The sequence below is a fragment of the Typha angustifolia genome, chromosome 13 (genome assembly GCF_048772165.1).
Source record: "Typha angustifolia cultivar Huaian chromosome 13, ASM4877216v1, whole genome shotgun sequence".
NCBI classification, from domain to species: domain Eukaryota; kingdom Viridiplantae; phylum Streptophyta; class Magnoliopsida; order Poales; family Typhaceae; genus Typha; species Typha angustifolia.
Genome location: NC_133251.1, coordinates 12,132,763 through 12,152,038, shown reverse-complemented (window position 1 = coordinate 12,152,038; position 19,276 = coordinate 12,132,763). Strand labels below are relative to the sequence as shown.

Below are 19,276 nucleotides of genomic sequence, written 5' to 3'. Positions count from 1 at the left end.
TATGACTATGTTGATAGGGCACCAACCCTTGCTACATTGAACACTACTTGCATCACGCAATAACACAGTCTCACTCATTTCTTTAATTATTTGTGTTGCCTTTAGCAATAATACACCATTAAGAATCTAAAGGCATTTAACATTGTGCGTGTAATACAAGTAGAGGGGTAATCATAGTCTTCCTTGTATCTTCTATAAACAATTTTTAATCTAATTCAGAAACAAATATTAGATGGCTACCAAAGTGTAAAACCATATCCAAATTAGGCCAATATCTTAACTTGATACAGATACAAATTAGATATGAACTAGATTTTAATTCAAACATGAGTGAATTCTAAACATGTCCGAATTAGTAGGGGATCGTAAGAGAGAGAGTTTGTGGAAGTGCACCTATTACAAATCCATAATTAGCAGTGGAATCAGACTGACGAGCTAAACATATTATAGCTAAATTAATTAGGAGAGCTATCCAAATTATATAGCCTGTGGATAAACAGATAATCAAATTCAAATTCTTCTTCTTTTTTTGCATAGTTCTAATTTTTTTTGAATGTTTTCAAGTTACATATGAAAAATCGTGCCAAAAATTTATCTTGAAAACGAATCAAACGCAAAATTCGTTATCAAATGAGTTAGGTGGAGTGTTGCAATTAGATGAAATAAAGAAGATATAAAGAAGAAGAAGAAGAAGAAGAAGACGACTACGACGATGACTTCCAAGATGGAGTACTTTGCAGACATCCCTGTGCCGTAGATTGACGGCCATTATTGGAAGCATTTCTCACGTGGATAAGAAGAGAATATAAAGGAAGCATCCAATGGCTGAGCAACTGAAAGAGATGGTTTCCTTTAATTACTTTCAACACGACACTAATCATGATTAGTATATTAACAAGAATCCAAGTGCAGAATCTACTCCTTTTATCTAATAAGAATAGAAGGTTATCATTATAATTAAACCAATATTATGACACTAACACATCATATTCTTACGTGATATTATATATACCTTGTTTTTTTGTGTGTTAAAAATAAAAATATTAGAACAAAATCAAAGTATTTTGAAAATACTTTTTGACCATCTAGAGTATTAACCTAACCCAACAAAAAAATACTGTTCAGCATTAGCAGTCAACGCATTGTTTGTTTATCTGTTTTTTGAACAATCTCAGCTGCTGATCCTAAGTAAGGAGAGAAATAAAAATCTCTTTAGTCCAAAACCTACCCCCTCTTGTGAACTTTTCTTCTCTTTTGATAGAAAATATAACACCAAATTGCTTACCATATTGTCTTAATGTAGATAAAGATACGGATATAATTCATATTTAATTTGCAAAGATAAGAGAGATATGAAATTAGTCAAATATGTTACACAGTATATATTAGACATAACCAAGAGTAAATAAAATGATTCCTAATATATGTGTAGCAAATATCTTCATCAATGAGGCCATAAAGATAAAGGTAGGAAGGATGTGGAAACCATCCCCCACAAGGAAACAATTGGATGAAAAGGCCAAGGAAAGCAACCACATAATTATTCCTTGTTAACCCCTAGTTATCAACTTCCCCAAAAGCTATTCTTGTGAAAGGAACTGTGGAGCTACCATTGCCCACTGAGGGTTTGGGGATTCCTCCAATTAGTTAGATTAGGGTTAAGATAGATTAGCTCAGGCCTAAACATTTGGACCAATACCCACCCAACTACTCCCACTCACCTTCTTTGATTAAGAGTTAAACCTAATAGTTAAATTTCCAATCTCTCGAGTGCCTCCATCACTCAAACATTCTACAAAGTGATATGACTATATATTTTTTGAAAAATAAAATTCGAGTTTTGATAGGTTATAGGCTGAACAATAGAGTTAGTTATCTCCGATGATTAAGTAGGGCAACTGGGTCGAGCTGCGATGAATTTATTATAATTCATCTAACATCTTAGTTAAGGAAGTAGGATTCCGACCATTTGTGTTAGTCGTTGAGCTTGAGATATGTTCACGGTTTAAGGGTTGTATAGCATCTGGTCAAAAGTGGATATCCAATTTGCCTAATCTGATCTTTTGAACCCTGACAAACAGACAAGACAACTTATTCAAACCCATTTGCCCAAAACCATCAGCAGTTTCCTCCAGCTCCTTTCTTTGAATCAGGCAACTTTAGTTCCTTGCACAACTTGTTCAAATAAATAAATCGTTGCCAGAAAAGAAGAAGGAATCATTGCCCCCACTTATTTGAGTGTCTCTAGCCAAACACCATTCTCAAGTAGAGAATCATTTGATAAGATACTTCTTATATATTATCATTATTTTATTCTCATCCACTGTTTACCAGATGAGACTAAAAATCTCCCATCCTTCCCAGGAGTTTTTGGAGCAAGTAATTGGTTAGCAATAAAATAAAGAATAAATCCTTCAGAAGCTCCTCTGCTAGGGTGATAATTTCATTAATTCCAATCAGGTTTTATGAAGTTGATACATAGAGGAATCGGGAGATATATTTTAAAAACCGCACTACCAGCACTACACGAAAAGAAAAATAAACATCAAGCCAAAAAGGCGTACAAGATCTAAATTAGACAAACATCCTTAGCACACGTGTACCACTAGCTAGATCTTGTAGCTATAAAGGCCCTGCAAAAAACTATAGGAAAACAAACCTAAGTGAGAAATTATAGATTTAACCCTAAGCATGATTCTCAACCTTTTGTTTAAGTAAATAAAAATGCGGGATAATAATCAATGAAGCAAATAATGATGAACACTAAGAGTTTTACCTGAAAAAATCTCAAACGGATAAATAACTACGGATCCAAACTCGGATTAAACTAATCACTAATAAATTGTAACAGTTTATAAGATTAACTTAAAGATAATCCGTCAATTTCTATGACTTTATCTAACATAGTCTTAATCATTCAACCTTACGATTTACTGCTTCTTATATCTTAGTATCTTTTGAGATTGATCTTCCATATTGCTTTCGCGTGTAGAAGATGATCAAGGCTTTCGTCGATGAAAATCAATGTTTCTTCAATAACGTATTCTCAAAGTAATGACCGACAACTTTTAGGATTAGGGTATCTTAACCCTTATATATCTTATCGAGATAAGTCCACATATTAGACATATTAGTTCTTATAGATTCCTAGATTTTACAAGATTCGCAACTTTATGTGAACGACCTGCATTGAGTCTTTATATCTTTAAACGACTTTGAATGATTACTAGAGCATGTTCGAACAGCCAAAACAATGTCTTTATATTTTCGAATAATTACAAAGGTGTATTCGAACGTCCAAAACTGTCTTTGTATCTTCGAATGACTTTCAAGATGTATTCGAATGCTCTTCGAACAACATGACTTATTTGTTATAAAAGGGTGACGAGGTTGACATAATGAGGATGATGTGGCAGGAGCAGTGAGGGCGATGACCACTACCCAACGAATTAACCACTATCAACACAAGACAAAGGTGGAGGAGAAGGGAGTTGGTTAGAAAGACAACGAATGCGCATTCACAATAGTAAAATTGGAGACCCAAAGTGCCGACAATAAAGTAGGGAGAGAGAAAGAAAGCTGACGACTAAGACAAGAGGGAGGTGAGAAAGGCGAGGGAGAAATAAGACTAGATATGCAAGGGAAAAGCCTTCCGTCGTGTAGCTTCATGGGCTAGGGGAGGAGTAAAAAAAAACGAGGGGGAAAGGAATGGTCCAAACCCTAGCAAAGAACTCTATTAGGGCTTGCGTGGAGCTGCCCCTTTTGTATAGGTACTCTTAGGGTGTTCATAGTGATACCCCCCCCTTAGACCGTACCTAATTGTGAAGAACGAGATGACTTTAAAATAGAAAAGAAAAGGAGAGTAAAAGAAAGTGACATCCCACTCCTAAACAGCCGGCTTAAAAGTCAGATATTTTCACTCAAACTTAAGCCTTAAAAGATACGTAAAATAAAAATGGTTCATTTAACAATCTCCACAAACTCCTTATTCTAATGCAAGTCTCTTAACAATCATAAAATCTTAAGCAATTGACGAGTAATTTAGCCAAATTTTCTACAGTGGTCATTACGTAGGTTATATGTAATGCTTAGTCACTTCATAGGTTGTCTAAACCTTGAAAAGAGAATGCTAAATGAGAAAAGAAAAGAAAAAAAACCCACACGTAATTTGATTAAGAAATGCTGAGTCACATTAGTAGATAAGTCCACAAGGCGTTTGAGCATTAAGCTGCAGGTCCTTTTCTTCAACAAAAGGTCAATATTATGCCATATATAACTAGATGTGTTCCAAAATATATAATTAGATCCGTGGCATTCTCAAAGGCCTAATAGTTACGCGGATAAGTTTTCCAATCTACCAAACCTGATTAGGAAGCTGGGTTCTCAAAACTCCTTTCCTTTTCTTTGTTTTTTGTTAATAAAGAAGGGAGTAGGAGGCTTTAGTTAAGTTAGTTGGATTACCATAAACTTGACCACCTGATAAATATCTTAGCATTAGCATATCCTATCAAGATCATGGACAATAGATTGAGCCTCTTGGTTATTGAGTCTGACAAGTAATCAAGTTTTTTTTTTTTAAATTGCTTTGGCATACTCTTCTAATAAATTATGAGATTGTAGGCTAATTATTGATTAGGCAAAATGATTAATATTTATGAACAGATTCAATGCAAAAGAACAGAAAAAGAAAAAAAAAAAAAAAAAGAAGTCCACAACTATCAACTAAACCATAGGAGTTATTCTTGATTTTCTACTCTTGACTAAAATATCGAACAAGTTAAATGTAGTTTTCTCTACAATGGTCGGAAAAGGAGAGAAAAAGAAAGAGAAAGGTATTTTTCGCGACAAAGAAGTGTATAAGGTGGTCTTTGGCAAACAGAATTTTCAAAAATAGACTTGGGGTTGTCTGCCACACAGAAGAATCTCATATAGTCGCAGAGTAATTACAATAAGTTGCAGCTTAACGGGAAAAAGATCAGCTGGTCATATGAACGTTGGATAACAAATCTCTGCGTATTCCCCCTTCCCCACCAAATGAAAGATAGTAATCAAAAGAAAAGAGGAAAAGTAATACCTCTTTTTATTTGGAAGTCGCAGATGGAAAGCAAAGTGGACTTCAAACTTTAGAGTCTACTCTTCCTCCACTTGAACAAGCACAAAACGTTAGAATTTAGAATAAGAAAGGAAGAGGTCAGCGACAGCAAAGCAAAGTCTTCGTTCCTGCGTTCTCATAGATATGCATCAGCAGTTGGTGAATGTTTACATCATTCAAGAAACAAATATTACAGTTGCTTCAATAGGTGGAACTAATTCACTCAATAACAGTATATTCAAATGCATCAAGCTCTCATCAGCATGATAAGAACTCAAACAGGAGTTGGATAACACCAAAGGAGAGCTTGCGTGCCTTAAAGACAATAAAAAATTGCAGGTAATTGAACATTTCAATGATACTATATCATTGACAACTTTTCACCGTACCTTTAAAATATTTGGTTATGGAAAGCTGAGATCATACTATGCAGTATACAAGTATATCAAACCCCCACCTAATACCAATGAGGTTCATGGAGCTCTTCCACTTCAGTTCTATTCCAAAGTATGTGCACTCACAATACCTTTGATCAATTTCAACCCCTAGCAGGCACATCACTTTGCATATCAAATGGATAGAGACCTTCCACAGTACATTTCCACGTCCATAGCAGTAGAGAATTTAGAATTCTTGCATGGATAAGAATTTAGAAGACTTCACCACTTATTTAACTGTTGTGCAATAGAATGGCTGGAAATAGAAAGCACAGCCTCTGAGAATGTAAGATGCGTCGCTGCCTGCAGGAGCAAATTACATAAAATATCAATCATGTTGACCGATTTCTTTACTAAATGTGTAACCTGTGGAAGAATGTACCTCTAGAAAATAACTGCCACACTACTATCAAATCAGGAGATGGAAACCATGCAAGAGGTTTAGAGAATGATGATAATGCATAATGTAAAAAAGCATTTATAAATCAGCAGTTAAAGAAAGGAATAAATTTGCCCGAAATGAATGAATATGTAAGCATTGCAGATGGCTAATGGGTGTAATGTTTTGTAGGACTGCTCGAACACTTAGTACTTAGATTCCAATATGATTTACCTCAAATTGACTAACTTCTCCATAATATAACAAAGAAGAGGATGCGTGATGTGCTGCTAAAATGATTATAAATAATGCCAAGAAAATTTACGTATAAAATATCAACAATCACCACAATGTGTTTAACTGTTTACTCATAGCCATTCCTCTGAAATACCTAAAACAGAAGAAAAAAAATGTTCAAATTAGTTTGTTTGCTTTCGAGTAGACTTGAGCTACTCCAAGGCATGAAATAGAAAATGAACATAAATGCTAATGAGATTTACTTCCATAGCACATTTATACTTCAGAAAAACAATGCGCTGAATGGATTGTTCTTTTCTTTCTCCATCCTTTAGATAATTTATTCAACTACTCCCTAAACCTGACACGAGTCACAACCAAACTAGCAAAGCTTTATAGATCATCTTGGAGGTGCAGACTCTAGAAAAGAATATTGTTAACACTACCAACACTTGCACTTTTTCAGGTCTATTGCACAAAATCTTTATCATTTGGTTGCACAGCAACACTAGAGGATTAACAGAGTTCTGCTTTCTTATAGTTTGCTAATAGTTGGGTTCCATCAAACCAAAGAGAAGAAAGACAATATGGAAAGTGAACGTACAATAAACCCACAGCATAACCATAACAAGATCATATGATATTACCAGTATTTTTGGGAAATATTGCACACAGAAGTGCTTCTGTAACTCTTTTCACTGATGTTAACCAAGAAATCCTTTCCATCAGGACATTGAATAAACACGTACAACGTGTTACATTATGTCTAGCTTCTTACTACTTTTAATTCTTAACTACCAGATCAGATAAAGTAAAAAAAGTTTAGTCATCAATAGGGATAACAAATAAGAGAAAAGAAGAGACAATGTGTTACAGTATGTCTAGCTTCTTACTACTTTCAATTCATAACCACCAGATCAGATAAAGTAAAAGAAAAAAGGTTTATTCATCAATAGGAATACAACTAAGAGAGTAGTAGTTCATATTATATTGTGAAAGTCCATTCATCAATAGGGATAACTCAGACAGTAGAAGATCATATTATACCATGAAAGATATTAAAGATAAGGGGTTATGACCTCGTGGAGGGAGTATCATTTTGACATGCGCATTTTTAATTTTGAGAATTCATTTGGACATGAGAATTTCATATAGCCAACTTAATATCAAAGAAATCAAAATTAAAACTTGCATAATGGTCCAAGTCAATGATAGCCGTGCCAATGGTGGCATGACCTGTGCCAATTGGCACAAATTGCATGAGGTTCGAAATTGATCCATTAGAGTGGTAAATTTAAAATATTCTACAAGATATTTCTTTTATCACGTGATAAGCATGATATGTCATCTGAAATCTATCTTCTTCTTTTTTTAACTTTTTCTTATTTCAATCATAATTTGGAATAAGATTACAAAACTCGATATCAAGATCGGGATCGGTCATTCAGAAAAACGATACTTACCGACTGTATCGGCCATTCGTATCGAATAAGACTATTTTTTTAATTACATAAAATTCTAAATATTATATAAGAACACATGAAAAAGTTTAAAATTTAGAAAAATGATAAAAAAAATAAGAAAATAATAATTACTCACGTATGAAGTCTAAAAACTAAAAACTATATTAATCTACTCAAAGCTTTAATGAATACTGAGTCGGCTCTCCTTTCTCTTTCTCCCCATCTCTTTTCTTCCTTCTCTCTATTACTGTCAAGGCAAATATATTTTTTCTAATTTTTTTCCTTTTTTCCCTCTCCTTTCTTTTTCTCTCTTCCTCTCTTGCTCCCACAAGGCACATTTTATTTTTCCATTTCTTCTCTCCCTTCTCTTTCTCTCTCTTACTGTCGCAAGGCAATTTTTCCTCTTATTATTTTTTCATTTCTTCTCTCCCTTCTCTTTCCCTCCGCCCCCCCCCCCCCCCCCCCTCTCTCTCTCTCTCTCTCTCTCTCTCTCTTACTCCCTTTCAATCTCTTCCTCCCTTTCTCTCCACTCTCTCGTCTCTAAATATTATTACAGTAGATTTGATTAAAAGTGAGAGAGAGAAAGAGAGGGAGGAAGAGATCGAAAGAAAAAGAGAGGGTCAGGCTAGAGAGATAGAGAGAAATGAGATAGATTGGTCACCGGATAAAGAGAAGAAATTAGAGAAAATTAGAGAGAGAAGAAAGACGGAGCCCGTACAGGGTGGGATCAGCTGATACGGCCAATCTCGGCTCGATATGGATTGGGTATAGAGCTTGGTTTTGGCCATGGATTGGGATCAACTATGGCCAATCCCAATGCGTTTCGATCGATCCCACTCAAAATCAGTCAAAACTTAGAACCATGTTATTGACTATTCAATAATTAATATTACTTTTAATTAATATATTCAACTATAGTATATATTGAGTAACGTTTCTAATTGACTATTGTTATATCTTTAATAAAATAGGTCAGTCACAAAAATAATCTAAAAATAAAGACTCTAATGTAAATTTTAATACATATATACAAACCAAATATTGATGTGTTGAAAATCCAAAAATACCTTTTAATACCCTAAAAATTATATTAAAAAAGTGCTGAAAACAAAACATTGCGTACCGACCAGCACGGCACATACCTTTGACATGGCTATCATTGGTCCAAGATCATGTTGATTATAATATTATATCAATATTAAACCCTTTGTAATAAAACAATGTACCCAAATATGTGGTTAGTGTGAACATTTTTTTGTGCTTATAATTATGTAAGAAAAGGAGCCCCATTAACTGCTTCAGCAATACACATTCTAGCAATCACATGCTCTAGGCAAACATTACTTTTACATCGAGCAAATTCCCAACCACAAGCGACATTCATAATTCTTAACCTATTTTGATATCACAAAAATAAAGATATTGATTATAATACTATATCAGGATTAAACCCTTCATAAACAATGTACCCAAATGTGCTATTAGTATGAACATTTCTTTGCTTATAAATTATAATCACTTAAGAATGGGAGCCCATCAACTGATTCAGCAACACACACTCTAGCAAATTATTTGCTCTAGGCGAACATTTTTTTTAATTTAATATTTTTGGAGTAGCAGCAAGCCTTTTGCCAATTCTGGAATTTTCAACTATTGATAATCATCAATAATCTAGTGTCACTGCAGGCTTTTCAAAGTACCCATGTACTCCATCCATGTGACATAAGACTTCGATGTTTTTCCTCTGTAGTCCTTTGTTTCCAAAGCGCCTATATATAATAAGGTTTAAGATTTAGGGTTTAGGTCCTTAAGGGATATGTGACAAAACTAGTTATGATTGCAAGTAGTAATAAAAGCATAATAGCACTTTATTTCACAGAGAAGTGACGGTAAATAGAAGTACCCAGCCTAGAACTGTTATGACTAAAGGAATTGTTGTCCTTGGTACTGTTATCTGCTACGTTGATATCAATTCACTGGCAGAAAGTTCATGTATTTGATAGTTTAAATGCTAAAATAGTGGGGTTAAATTACATTCTTGTCTTCATCATTGTTCCCTGGAAGGATTTTGAAAATATCAAAATAAACAATGATAAATTTTGCTCACCTATTATAATGATCCAGGAGACTCCCTGCTCAACTAAAAATGTCTTCCACAGTTGCACCCATATCCCCTGGATTTTCCATTAAGAAAAAGTGATAAACATGTCATGAGGTACCCCATCAAAAAGTTAAACCAGAAAATCTAGAGAGTTTTGCATAGGTCTGGATTAGAACTTTAATCTAAAGCATCTGGAAGTGCTAACTGAATCTACAATGAAGGGTCAAGAGCTTCCATAAACTAACAATGTATAACAACAAAGAAGACACTGGAATTCTTTTGTATTCACAAATTTACTATTATTTAGTAATGTAAGATGATGGAATTATTATGAAATACAATTACAAGAGCCCATTAACAAACTATCTTAATAGGAAACATAAGAGCCAAGTTGACATAAACAATGGTTTGGCACAAACATTTAAGTAATTCTACATCATTTAAAATACTTTAATATATCTGTTAATTTCCAGATAAAATAAATCCTAAATGTTATTAAAAGTGAACGAGAAATATACTTTACATTACTACATATAGGAGGAACAGCAACAAGATAATAGTATCTGAACAGTGAAACAGTTCTTTCACTTCAAGGAAATTCCACGTGATGAATACTGCATAGACAGTTAAGGATATGTTATTTTCTAGCCTTCAAGGCATTATTAAAAAATCATATATAAAAAAATGTAGGTAAAAGATTATAATGTCTAGAGTGTCCCAACTGTCCCAGGTTGGCAATGTTTATGAGACCTACAAAGTGATAGTTCCTCCATTGATCCAAAAAGCATTCTCACCATAATTTTTCTGAAGCATATGAAATTTGAACAAGGGCATATGCCTATATGATTTCTAACACTAAACTCATTTGTCGTTACAGAAAAAAGAAGCAATTTCAGAAAGCACCACATATATGAAAAGCCTCGAATTGAATGATGAATTTACAAGAGGTGATACTAAACTCTTGGCAATGGGTAAACATGCCAACAGAATTAAGGGAAAATTTTGATGATATTGAAGTAAGATTTATCAAGGAAAAAATGCATACTTCAGACAAAATGTGGCACACTTATTGCACCCCGATTCCACTATCCTATATTCCTAAGTCGAATGGGGACCAAAACTCTCATTTGTTGCCAGAGGCATACTATCAGAAATTCCAATCTTTATCTTGGCTGTTCACATTTGGCAAATGCCAGACATCCCCACATAATAAGAATTATAAGTTAGTGCTCTTCCACTTCCTGCTCGGAGAGCACCAGTTTTTCTCATTGTGGAAGGCATGTCCTGTGTATCTGATATCTCTAATCATGAGATATTTCTAGATGAGATAAGCATAATGCGATTAACCTCACTAGGCATCCCAGCCCTTAAGAGACATGATACCAAACAACCAACTGTTACATCATCAGGGGCACATCCAGTAGCCACCATTTTATGGAAAAGGGCAATTGCTTCGGACATTCTTCCCTTCATGCAGTGCCCAATGATCAATATAGTATATGTATATTTATCAGGAAAACACCTCTTCCCCTCCATTTCAACCAATATTGCATTTGCTTCATCAACATTTCCCACTTTACATAGCCCATCGATCACAGGATTGTAGATAAAAGCACGGGGCACAATATCTCTTCTCAAACTCAGTTTCTTCAAAAGAACCTGAGCTTCATCTAATCTATTCTTCTTGCAGAGAGAATTTATCATGATTGCAAAGGTGTAAACATTAGGCTGGAGTTCTCTGTGCTCCATCTCATTCCAAAGCTTCATTGCATTATCCAGTTGCCCACTTCGACAATACCCATCAATCAATGAAGTCAAGGTCACAACATCAGGTGTACACGCACAGGTTTCCATTTGATCATACACTGAAACTGCAGACTGCATATCATTAACCTTACCATAGCCATCAATAAGCACATTGTAGGTGACCCTACTGGGCTTTACTCCAAAACCAATCATGTCTCTAAAAACCATAGATGCCTCCTCCATCTTGCCCATCTTGCAGTATCCAGAAATCAAAGACGTGTATGTCACCACATTGGGAACACAAAATCCATCCTTCTCAATCCTCCTCAAAATCTCATGTCCCCTCTCTACCTCTCCCGCCCTACACAACCCATCCACAAGAATGTTATGGGTCACTGTATCAGGGGAGCACCCAAAACTCCCCATTTTCTCTATAAATTTGAAAGCCTCCTCAACATCTCCCAACTTACATAGACCCTTTACAACTATATTAAAACTCCACCCATCTGGAGTAAAACACCCGGAACCCAATTGTCCCTTGAACAGTGCTACCGCATCGTGCGCTCGATTCCTCCCCACCAAAAGACTCATGACCTTATTAAAAGTATACGTCTCAATGCAGCAACCTAACTCCGCCGTTCTGGTGATTAACTCCACGGCACAATCCAAAATGCCGGCTTCTGCACAGGTACTGACTAAAAACTCAAGAAAGGAAGAATCCGGACAATGCCCCTCGCCAATCATTTCGTCGAACATCTTCAAGGCATAATTTTGAAGGCCCGAGCGACAAAGAAAACCAACCAGAAACCGGTAGGAATCAACAGAGTGGCTGATCTCGAATGACGAGCGAGCGAGCTCGAAGAGACCGAGAGCAAAGTTAGGGTTTTGGATGCGACGGATCGCCTCGAACGCCACGGAGGGAGAAAGAACGCCGCGGAACGAAGCTAAGCGATCGGGGGAGGAAGGAGAGAGGAGATATACGGTGGAGAAAGCTTTGGCGACCCAGAGATCGGAAGGGACAAGGGAAGGGTTTACGCCATCGAAGGCGGAGAGGTGGAGGCGAGAGGAGAGGATGAGGAGGTGGTGGTGGAGCACGTTAGGGTACGGTGGGGCGCGGAGAAGCATTTAATGGGAAGGCGTTCATCAGACCGGGAGTGGCATGGGAAGGATTTGGGATCCTGTCACCACCCCTCATGGCGGTAAGAGAAGGAGCGGCATAGCAAAGACGAGGGGAGAGGAGACTGGTGGTGAAAGGCGATAGGCAATAGCTGAGAGAGAGAGGGGTTTTGGGGGGGTTTTTGGGCTGTTGATTGTGTTAGTGAGTGAGAAAGGTTGGGATGCAGACTAGACTCTTATTTGGGCTTAAGCTTGGCCTGAACCGGAAAATGTATGGAAAATGAATATGTATTTACATATCACACCCTGAATTTAAGAAAATTTTTGGTTCAAGCTCTACATTTGCATGCTCTTTTTAAGGTCCGAAAAATGAGGATCTTTATCGGAATCGGCCACCTAAAAAACGATACGTATCAGCTTGATCGGTCGTATCGGCAATATCGATTGCCTGAATCGGATCAAACATTTTAATTACATAAAATTTTAAATATTATTTAAAAATGTAAGAAAACTTTTAAAAAATTTAGAAAAAAGTTTACCTAAAGTAAGAAAAGGAAAAAAAAACTATAGTGCAATAAAAATTGAAAAGAAGAAGAGATTAGAAAAAGGGTGAGTTGAAGAAAATAATAAAAAAAAATATGATGCACCGAATAAAAAGAAGAAGAAGAAAAAGAAAGAGAAAACGAAGAAGAAAAATGGAGAAAGTGAAAGAAGTAAAAAAACTAAGAGAAATAAAAAAAATAATTAAAAAATTATATTCGGAAGTTTGTTGAAGTTTGTTAGAGTTTGTCGGAGTTCATCGAAGTTTACCGGAGCTAAATCTCTTCGTAAAAAAAACAATAATTATATAGAATGAGAAAAAAAATAAAGAGTAAAAGAAATAAAAGAAATAAAAGAAAGTGAAAAATAAGAATGAAAGAGAGAAAGAGTTCGGACCAGGCTTAGATCCGTATCGAGATGCTCTCAATCTCTTTTTTTATATAAAAAATATATTTATATAAAAAAACCTTTATATATATTAGTATTCGACAAATAATAAATATGAATGTCTCCCGTCATCATAATCATCACATACTGATGCAAGTATTTTCAATGATAACCAAGTAAAAAATGACGACCAATTAGTATCAATATTACCTTCTTCTATCTCGGTTTCTTCTTGGGGAATGAAACTTAAACAGGTTTAAAAAAAAAAAAAAAAATAGAGCCTGTTAAGAAAATAATCTTCTTAAAAAAAAATAGTCTGATGTTGGGATAATTTCCTGTATGAATTTTAGCATATATAAGAAAGAACAAGTACAATTAGAGGATTCTACGTGATATCTTTTTCGTGTTTGATTTGAGTTCAGAGCAAGTCCCTGGACTTGGTCACGAATTTTTAATTGTGTTTAGCAACTAAATATTATTTTATCTCTCATATAATCCCTTTCCTATCTCATTTTTCACCGACAAGCTCATTTTACAATGACGTGTGGGGCCCGTACTTTATACTTAGTGATATTTGGTAGCTTAAACAAATCATAATGAACCAATACATCTATGGTGTTATGGTCCGTCCGATCGTGACAGTGTATTTGCTCATTATCTTTAATAATTAAAGTGGATAATCAATATTCGAATCTAATTTTTGTTAAGGACTCTACTTCTATAAATATGAGCGATCATAATTCTTTTGAGATTATTAAATATTGAGAGAAATATTAAGTTAGTCATTTCCTTTATTATTATTTATTTTTTAATCTTAGCTGTTTATTTTGTTTAGAGTAAATCTAAATAGAAAATTTATTTTTATTATCAAACTTTAGCCAGTATCGTCGGCCATGAGCTACCATGAGCTATCCTATCCTATGGCAAACCACAACGATCACTCTTGGCCGTCTGATACCCTCCGACGATCATCGTAACTTCAGATATTTATTTTTCTACTATATTTCAACTTTCCTTTTATTGTTTAAATTTTAACTTTTCACTCTAATTCTAGAATCATATCAAACAATAGCAAGCAAAAAGAATCCTAGAGGCTACCACTTTTTAAAATCTCAAAATTTTCTTATAAATATATCGGTTCAAGTCTAATTCGTAACATTAAGCCATTTGTCTAATAGTGCTTATGGGCTTAAAAACTCGTGAGATTGCAATGAGTACAATCTTTAATATTTGGTTCATTAAATGAGCTCTATCGTCAAAGTTAAAAGAATATTTTGGTTCATTAATTTTATATATCATCTATTTCCCTTTCAAACCAATATTTGTTTTAGTTTTTCATATTATATCAAAGGTGATAACTATACTCTTAAGCCTAGTTCATAATTAAATACTATATTTTTTAGTATAATTCAAATTATCTAAACCATGGCTATGAAATGAGTCCAGTTAGCCACGTTTAGAGTTAAGACTCAAATCAATTTAAATTTTATATTCTAACACTCTCTCTCACTTTTAGTTAAAATTTTTTGGTAAACTTAAGAAATAAATTTAATTTATGAATTTCTATATTTGAGGCAAAGATGAGCATAAAGTAGGAAATATTATTCAAATTTCTATGAAACTCTCCCTCACTTCTATGAAATATTAAAATATCATTTAAACACTAACATAGGAGATATATTTAATTCATAAGTATTTTTGAGTCATTATAAGCAAAATATATAGATCAAACAATAAATATCCATATAATAACAGTAAAAATTAAAAAAAGAAAACTTAAAATGCAGGTTATGTTAACTTAACATATATAGTCCTACCAACCAAACCAGTGATATTTTATATTTGGCTTGGACTTGTGACACATATCACACATCAAACAATTTTTCTTCATGACCAATCTCATTCTTCTTGTTAGTCTCCAGATAAAGACTCTCAGAAGAGTTAAAGAGTAAGATGCAAGTAATCTTATCCTTGTCGTAATGCAAAGTACGTACTGTTCCGTGTTACCTGAGAACTAGGTTGGATGAGAACGATAGTTGAGCGTAAATTTATGAAGAATTAATGCACATATTTACGCGTGGTCTTGTACCTTAGAGCGTGTCCCATCTGACACCTGAACCTAATCCAGATCATGAGCTCCTGTTGCCATCCTTGGCTTGCAAGGAAGAAAGAAGAGAGCTTGAATGGCCATGAGAGGGCTTTGTGTTGTGATACATCACTATGCAGTACTACTATGTATGATTGTTGTATGATTGTGAGATGTAGTTTTCTGTCTCCATCCATCAAAGGCAAGGAGATGAAGACCTCTACAGGTGTTTAGCTGTTTTACCCTCTGATGATCCTCCAAAACAAAGAACGCTAACAGCTTCTACTTTTTCATTGGATCTAGAACGTGATAAGATTCTACCTGACCTAACCTAGCTATCCTCGTTGTTGAATAGATTGATTGGTCTGAGACCATTTTAACTTGTAAATTAATGGAGGTTAACTTAACTCATCCTCTCTCTCTCTTTATAGAAAAATTGCGTTCTCATTCGTTTCAAATAAATGTTTATAAGCTTTATACACAGAGAGAGAAGGAGATAAGATTACGTAGGAGGGGAAAAATTGATATAGAAGATTGGGGTGGAAGAAAAAGGTAGGGGCGACGATAACGAGAGAATGATCATTGATGTTGTCGGAGAATGAAAAGAGCTTAGAGAGAAGAGAGAGATGAAAAACGAAAAAAAGGTGAGAGAGAGAGAGAATGGATGGATGAGATTGTCTCCGACAATGAGGAAACTGTTAGTAATTTCATGTTTTCAACATGAATTTTTATTAACTTTGAGCTAAGTTTTAAGTGGGACCCACACATTATTAATGATGGTTTAATGGTGGAATTAATTTAGCTCAAAGTGTACTTTATTGTCAAATATTCACTTAGTCAAATCTATGAAGAGAAGTGAATCTAAAGTGGGTATCATGGCAATGGAAAATAAAGAAAATGAAGTTTAGTACCATATTGGATATTTGAGAAATGTTAGTATGGTATATAAGTAACAAACTTCTTATGGGCTTTGGGCCCCAAAAAATGTACCTATTTTGTGGGTAAATGTTACTATGCAACTTAACTTACACACACGCGCGCCGCCCCGCCCGGCTCGGCTCGGCTCGGTTCGTACTTACGGGTCAAGTCCAATTTTAATTTTTTGCCTGCTACGGGTTCAAATCTGGTTTGGTTCGGGGTCGAAGTGGTGTGTCCCTTCGATAAACAGTTAATCAATTCAGTTACAAATGGTGCATCCCTTCACAGTGTAACAATAAATTAGTTTCTGACCCGAATTGGTGCATCCATTCGGTGACATTTTGCATCTTTTCGTCAAGCCTGTTTACCTCTATAAATAGACTGTCAGTCTGCATAATTAAATACAACATCAGAGAAGAAAAATTAGTTCATTCCTTCTAGAGTCGAGTCTGCATCCGAAAGAGAGTACAGCACAGTTCAGGTTCAATCAAGGCATTGGAAAGCTGCTAATCAAGGCATTAGAAAGCTGCTTCCTTTCCAGTGCAAGACAGTCGTTGTATCCTGGGAGACCGACGTCCACTATTCCAGAAGCAATCGGTGGAGGGCGAATTAGTCTTAAGGAGATAGTGTCCAACACTAGACTCGACTATTCAGAATTCTATATTTTTTAATCTGTAAGTTATTTATATTATTTTGATCGAATTTATTGTGACTCTTTGGAATCAGATTGTTACCGCCAACAGAAACGGCCTTACATGTAGGTGAAAAGAAAAACCCAAAACCCTAGTAGAGCTTTCTCAAAAATTAAATTTTCTAACAAAAATTACTTACTCATTTTTCTATTAGTACTATTACATAGGTGATAAATTCATGTACACAAAACACACTCTAAATTTACATACTACAAAAAACATTAGAACGGGTATGGCACCAAATTGAAGTTTGGAACCTTGTGTTGACTTTAATTCATATTTCGAACTCCTCTCCCAACCGCCGCCCCTCGAAACAATCGTAATTGCAGTCGCTCAAGCTCAGTGTTAATGACTCCTAGCAATTAGTAGGCAGATTCCAGTAGAGCAAGATTTATTCTACAATCAGCTATTGGTACTCTTCTCCTCATTAATAGCCGTCACAATTTGTTCAACTAATGTAAGTTATATAGTTATTTAAAAAGTTAATAATACTTAGCCTCTCTTAATTATTATTGTTTTTCATATGAATTAGATCCTTGACCTAAGAAAATTCTTAGTTCAAATAGTCTATGTAATTATTATTATTATTATTCTTAGTTAAGGGGCTTATATGAATACATTTCTTAGTTAAAAAATTTCATATGGATAATAAAATAGTTCAGAGGTATATACGAAAGATTATGATTATTCATAGATGCTGCGTGTCATTATCTCATAGTTAAAATGGTTTTCTATATTATTGTCACTTAAAGTATCATTATTGTCATTATGTTTTTTAAAATATCACTCATTCAGCATTGTGGTTAGTTTTTAACAGACTATTCATAATAGATTATTGTTAACAAACACATATAAATAACTAAAATATTTTTTTCTATAATTTAAAATATAATATATTTATTAACGACTTGTGTGTCCCATAAAAGAAGGTATGTTTCGTTATTACTATGACATTGGTGAAATATTAGATAGCTTTTAAACTATTTCAAATAATTTATGCAAGAAAAAAATACTTTTTAAAAAAATTAAGCTTGATTTTAATTATAACTAATTATATTAAACTAATATAATGATATTTTTAAAAGAGTATAATGATTTTAGTCGCAATTGTGATATTCTGAAGAATGTAAAGTTTTGGAAGTTTTCAGTGTCAATTGGGTTAAAAAAAAAAACCTATTTAAAATGTTATGGAAAGCTTTCCAATAGAAATTAAGATTGAAATGTAATAAAATAATTTTAACTCCTCTATATTACACTAAAATAGCATCCTATGCTGTCACACTAGTGTCCATCATCTATATTCCATCTAGAAGATTGGGTAATTAAGATGAAAATAATAAGAAAGATTATCAAACTCACTCTATATTTTGTCTTTATTATTATTATTCAGACACTATCAGTATGGGTATGGATATTATAATTTTATTTTTATATTCTTATTTTAATGCCTAAAAACACTAAACATTAGTTTTCTCAATGTAAAGTTACTATCTAGATGAGTTAAATTAATTATAGATATGAAATAATTTTAATACCAGTGAGTATATTGTTTTCAGCATTGAAGTGCATATTAGGTCTTTTATTTTAAAAATAACATAATATTCTCTATTTTTCTATTATTAACTTAAAATTAGGATAGATATCATAAATTAAAATTATTATTTTATTTTTAAGTTTTGGGGGTCTACGGAGATTAAAGAAAAATTCATATAGGTATATGAAGTCTAAGTGGAGTTATCCCTTGAAGCGGTAAATATTCATATAGTAGATTATGAATGATAATAGAGATAACATGCAAGGATTTTTAATAAATTTTCTAGTAATAATAGTAATTAATTTGTCGTCCTATCCTAGTATTTCTTTTGATTTCTTCAAGATTCTAGTTTCTCTTTTCTAGCTAATTCTTATTTATGCTATCGAATTTATTATGAAAGTTATGAGCCGATCTATTTGCAAGAAACCGCATGCCATTACCTACTGCTTCTATTTGTTAGTAATAAATAAGAGCTAAACTCTAGTTACAGAGACAAACTGTGAAGAATATAAAGAAAAGAATTCCAGTCCTATGTGCAGTTTCCGTCT

The 19,276-nt window shown here is 34.1% G+C and overlaps 1 protein-coding gene across 3 annotated transcripts; it reads right to left on the bottom strand.

Annotated features, from left to right (window-relative positions):
• Positions 1–5,206: 5,206 nt before the first annotated feature.
• Positions 5,207–12,778, bottom strand: LOC140775085 (uncharacterized). 3 transcript variants are annotated; one of them, XM_073118337.1, is made up of 3 exons: positions 10,228–12,778; positions 9,716–9,782; positions 5,207–5,832 (listed from the first exon to the last, which is right to left on the bottom strand). In XM_073118337.1, exon 1 carries the CDS (start codon positions 12,578–12,580, stop codon positions 11,015–11,017), a length of 1,566 nt encoding a protein of 521 aa, XP_072974438.1. In that variant the 5' UTR covers positions 12,581–12,778; the 3' UTR covers positions 5,207–5,832; positions 9,716–9,782; positions 10,228–11,014. The 3 variants fall into 3 exon arrangements, with proteins under 3 accessions (XP_072974438.1, XP_072974437.1, XP_072974436.1); XM_073118336.1 differs by having other exon boundaries at positions 10,233–12,778; XM_073118335.1 differs by having other exon boundaries at positions 10,755–12,778.
• Between the last annotated feature and the right edge of the window lie 6,498 nt (positions 12,779–19,276).

What these genes read in the sequence shown, in the direction of transcription:
- LOC140775085 (XM_073118337.1), bottom strand. Translation starts at nt 12,580, where the DNA reads ATGCTTCTCCGCGCCCCACCGTACCCTAACGTGCTCCACCACCACCTC.